This window comes from Vigna umbellata, chromosome 4 (assembly GCF_029865625.1).
Source record: "Vigna umbellata cultivar VRB3 chromosome 4, Vumbellata_1.0, whole genome shotgun sequence".
In the NCBI taxonomy this organism is placed as follows: Eukaryota; Viridiplantae; Streptophyta; class Magnoliopsida; order Fabales; family Fabaceae; genus Vigna; species Vigna umbellata.
This window is the reverse complement of record NC_142168.1, coordinates 35,565,546-35,570,239: the sequence shown is the minus strand read 5'-3', so window position 1 is coordinate 35,570,239 and position 4,694 is coordinate 35,565,546. Positions and strand designations below refer to the sequence as shown.

Genomic DNA, 4,694 nt, shown 5'->3' with positions numbered 1-4,694 from the left:
TTTGACTCACATAATTACAAGTAAGGATCCATTACAATTACTTTTATATAGAGGGACTAAATTGAGATTTCCGAACCAAACTGGGGACAAAATTGGGTATTAAACCTTAAGATTATGAGGAAAACAGATAGCTATTGAAACATTAAACCAAAAAAGAAATATGAAAATTAACTAATAAAAGAATATGCAAATTAAGAAATAATCTAAATATTGAGAATTCACAATTTCATCCCCAGAGAAAAACGATGGATGTAGGATTAGCATGGGGAATGAAGAAAAAGGTACATTCTGTGAGTATATTACAAACTTAATTCTCAATGAGGCCATTATTCAAACGGTACATAGACATTAAAGCAGTGCATAAACATTAAAACAATTCATTCATAGAATACCCTGTAATTTGCCTTTGCCTTCTAATACACAGCTTCATCAGTCACGGTTAAGCAGTTAACCAATTCATTCATAGAATAAATCAAAGCACCCTCAGAAATTTGGAATGCGCACCATTTCATTTATTCTTCTATGATAATATATTCTCCTAGGAATCACAAACCGATACAGTGATTTGTATAATTCATTACAAAATTACATTTTTTCATGACAACTAACTCTGTGTGACAGACATCTACCGAAGAACAAAACTATCACCAGTTCACATAATACATTCAAATGATCACAAACCATGAATCGATTGACGACGTAATGACAAAAGCATAATTCAAAATTCAGCTATCAACACCAACTTCAGCCGGAGAATTAAGGTTTTTTAACTCATTACAATCACATGGTTTCATTTTTCCACAATTTCTTGTAATGTCAACTTTTGTGACGAAATTGTAACTGCAACCACAACCATAAACCAGGGACAATACAGAACATAAGGATTACAAAGCTTGATAACGGTTTGGAGATAGACGTGGTTTAACCAAAACCTCCAGTGGAGTAGCTCTGGTGTTGGTAAATCCAAAGAACTCAGTCATATCAACAGGGTCGGTCGAAGGATTTGAGATGTCAAAGGAATGCAACATATTAGCCAAAGTGAAATGAAGCACGTTTAAGCCAAGGGACATTCCAGCACACATTCTTCTCCCACTTCCAAAGGGTAACAACTCAAAATGTCGACCCCTGAGATCCACATGTTGGTGAGTGGTGAGGAACCTTTCTGGTTTGAATTCTAAAGGATCTGACCAAACACTAGGGTCTCTGTGGATCTTCCACAGGTTATGCATTAGTCGAGTTCCCTTTTTTATGTGGTAGCCACCTAAGATGCAGTTTTCTATGAATACACGAGGTGATGAAAGAGGTGCTGGTGGATACAATCTTAATGTCTCTTTCACTATGGCTTGAAGATACACAAGTTTGCTTATGTCTGATTCTCTTATGTATCCATCTTTCCCAATTTGCATGTCTATTTCTTCTTTAGCCTTTTCCATTGCAAGAGGATTTCGTACTAGCAGACTGAGTGCCCATGTAAGAGTAACAGCAGTTGAATCAGTTCCACCCAAAATCAATTCCTGCAAATATGTTCAAGCTTCATCAAAAATTCTTCGAACAAAAACAGGAAATAAACTGGAAATACTATTCAATCTTTGACAGAATACAATTTTGCTTCCATGTCCATGTTCATAGCATTTTAGTAAATGGCTCATTACTATACTTACCAGGGTAGTGGCTTTGCAAATGGTATCAGCATCAAACCCATGAATCGGAGCCCCATTAAGTGCTGAAATCATCACATCCATGAAGTCTTGATCGCCCTTAACCTTTTCACCCAAACCCTTCTTCTCACGGTGCTCCTCCAACCACTCACTCAACACCTTGTCCATTTCCTCAGCCGTTGCTTTCATGGCCTTCTCATGGCCCCCCAAATCCAACCACCTCAAGCAAGGAACCCCATCAGCCACAGTGAAAGTGCCCATCAAATTCATGAACTCATCTAAATTCTTCATAAACCTTTCTGCCTTCTCCTTGCCCTCCACATGCGCCACACCAAAGTACCTCTTCCCCACCACCATCCTCACTATTATATTGAAAGTCAAATGTTCAAACCACTCTTTCATGTCCACCAAAGTAGCAGCACCATAACTAGATTCATTCTCCTTCTTGTTGTTTACACTAGTATAGCATAAATCGTATAGCTCTTTGAATGAGGTTTGAATCTCTGAGATACGAATGTGGCTGAGTTGCTCTATTCTGCGGTTGGAGAGAAACTCAACAGTCACAATCTTTCGAAGCTCTCGCCAGTAAGGTCCGTATGGAGCCAACCCTACGAAGGCTTGGTTGTAGGACATGACTTCCACAGCAACGAGTTTAGGGCGTGATGAAACGGCAAGGTCGTTTGTGGTGAAGAGTTCCTTGGACATTTCCCAGTTGCTGAGCACCAAAGCATCTTTCAGACCGAGTTTGATGGTGAACAAGGGTCCATACTTGTCAGCCAAAGCAGCCAAAGTTCTATGGGGTGTTTTTGAACCATTTAACAGTGAAAGATGACCAAGTATTGGCCATGCACCTTTCACTATTGGAGCTCGTTTCTCAGAAGAAATTCTACGATATAGATAGAAAAATAACAAGATTAGAGAAAGAAACGATGCAATAAGAGTGGTGGTGTTTAAGGTTAAGCAATTTAGGAGAAAGTCCATTTTTGCTTGTTATAAGGTGGAATGTCTTGGAACTGTTTTTCTTTCTGCTTTTATAAGGAAAGCATGTGTCTAAGCTTTGTGCACGGCCACATGGTTGGACCAATAATTGAATAACCTTGGTGACCAAGGAAAGTTGACCAGGAATAGGATAAGATTGTAGCAGTGACATTGACTCATATGACCAATAACAAGACCAACGCATTCATGCATCTTTCACATTGATTATAACTAATTATAATCAAATAGATAGAAAGAAAGAAAAGAAAAAGGAAAGAGAGAAAATTGTTATAATTCATTATGATAGAAAGACAATTTGAAAAATACAATTTGAAATATGTTAAAAAGTTTGATAATTACGTATTTTAGAAACATTATGAAAAACCATATTTTTATAAATATTACAATGACCGACTAACTTGATTGAAAAATAGGAAATAAAAACATAATGTAATAATGAGAGAACAAAAATTATATTCGTTCAACCTAAACTCTACTAAATTTCATTCAAATAATCAAAATAATTATAAAATATTCTAAGTTATTTATAAAAAAACCACTATGATATATTGACGTAAATTGTGCCTAAATATTAACAAGGGACTCTTATAATATAGCAATTTAATTACATTAGTATTTAAAAGTTAATTTGATTTTTTTTTACGTTATATATCTTAGTACTGAATTGTAATTGAGATATATATGTAGGAAAAAAAATGAAATGGTCAAAATGTGTAAGCATCACCAGTTTTGGATAAGTATTAATTAGAAAGAAAATTCAAAATAATTTATTTGTTACTTAACCTCTTTTTTCTTTTAAGTCTAAATCTTGTTTAAAAGTTCATTTGAGAATTTAACAAATTGCTCCAAGTCAAAACTACTCTTGTTGAAATAGTGTAAACAAATTTATTTTGGCATGGTTAGGGTAAAATCTCTTCAAATTTATCATATAATATGATTCATACTGCTCTAAAAACAAATAGACATCATTGATGATCAAAATTAGTTAAAAGTTTCAAACAATTCATCGATAACAATGTTTCTCAATAGAATTTTGATGTACTCTAATTTATTAATAAAAATGAAATCATTAATATTTATTATAAAAATTTATATATGTTGATAATTATGAAGGAAAAATCTATTAGTAAATTTCATTAAATACGGTAACCTGATTCGTCTTTTTCCTCTTTTCTTTTCTTTTCTTTCTTTTAGAATTTCAATTCTTTTATTTGTTCATGGTGACTCCTATTGTGGATTCTTGTTTGCTCGCAATGGCATAGAGTACCTATGGTGGTTTGTGATAGTGTTGTAGTGGTGACTAGGTTTGGTTGAACCACACGCTACTTCTTTTTCATCTTTTTTGTGATGCTTAAATGTCATCCCAACAAGTCACCTAAAACAGTATGTCAAATTTAAGCAGGAAGATGCCTCACAAATGTAAAGCATTGTAAAGAGATCAGGCACAAGCAGGGACTGCCCACTTCGAGGTCACATAAACACAATATCAAAAGGGTCGCGGGAGGCGGATCATCAACATCGTTGATCGAAAGTTGATGACTATGTCGCCCATCACCTTCACGGATGAGGATTTCAAGGCTCTGATCCTGATCAGGATGACTCCATGGTTATCACCGTTGAGATAGCCCGACATGGGGTAGGGAAGGAAAAAATACTTGTGCACATGAGTATCCGTGGATAAAATCTTCGACGGATAGTGAATACCCACATGAATTTATTACCCATAAGTATATAGTGAGTATTTTAATACCCGCTTATAAATTAATTGACTGTAAATATAAAAATAAAAATAAAAATAAAAATTTAATTTTTATTTTATTTAGTTAAATTTAATTAAAATTAAAATTAATTTATATTTTATTAGGTTAATTTAAATTTTAATTAATTTAATTTATATTGTAGTTTATATATTTTTTTCAATTTTATATAAATTTTACTTTAAAAATTTATAAAATATCTTTTTTTTCAATATTTGTAGGTATTCATCGGTAACTGTGAATTTTAAAGTACCCACGGGTATTTTTTAAATGGGTAACG

At 33.9% G+C, this 4,694-nt stretch overlaps 1 protein-coding gene across 1 annotated transcript; it reads right to left on the bottom strand.

Moving 5' to 3' along the window:
- Positions 1-468: 468 nt before the first annotated feature.
- LOC124821920 (cytochrome P450 82A3-like) lies at positions 469-2,671 on the bottom strand. The gene is made up of 2 exons (XM_088114651.1): positions 1,662-2,671; positions 469-1,514 (listed from the first exon to the last, which is right to left on the bottom strand). The coding sequence occupies exons 1-2, from the start codon at positions 2,637-2,639 to the stop codon at positions 885-887; spliced, it is 1,608 nt and encodes a 535-aa protein (XP_087970777.1). The 5' UTR covers positions 2,640-2,671; the 3' UTR covers positions 469-884.
- Between the last annotated feature and the right edge of the window lie 2,023 nt (positions 2,672-4,694).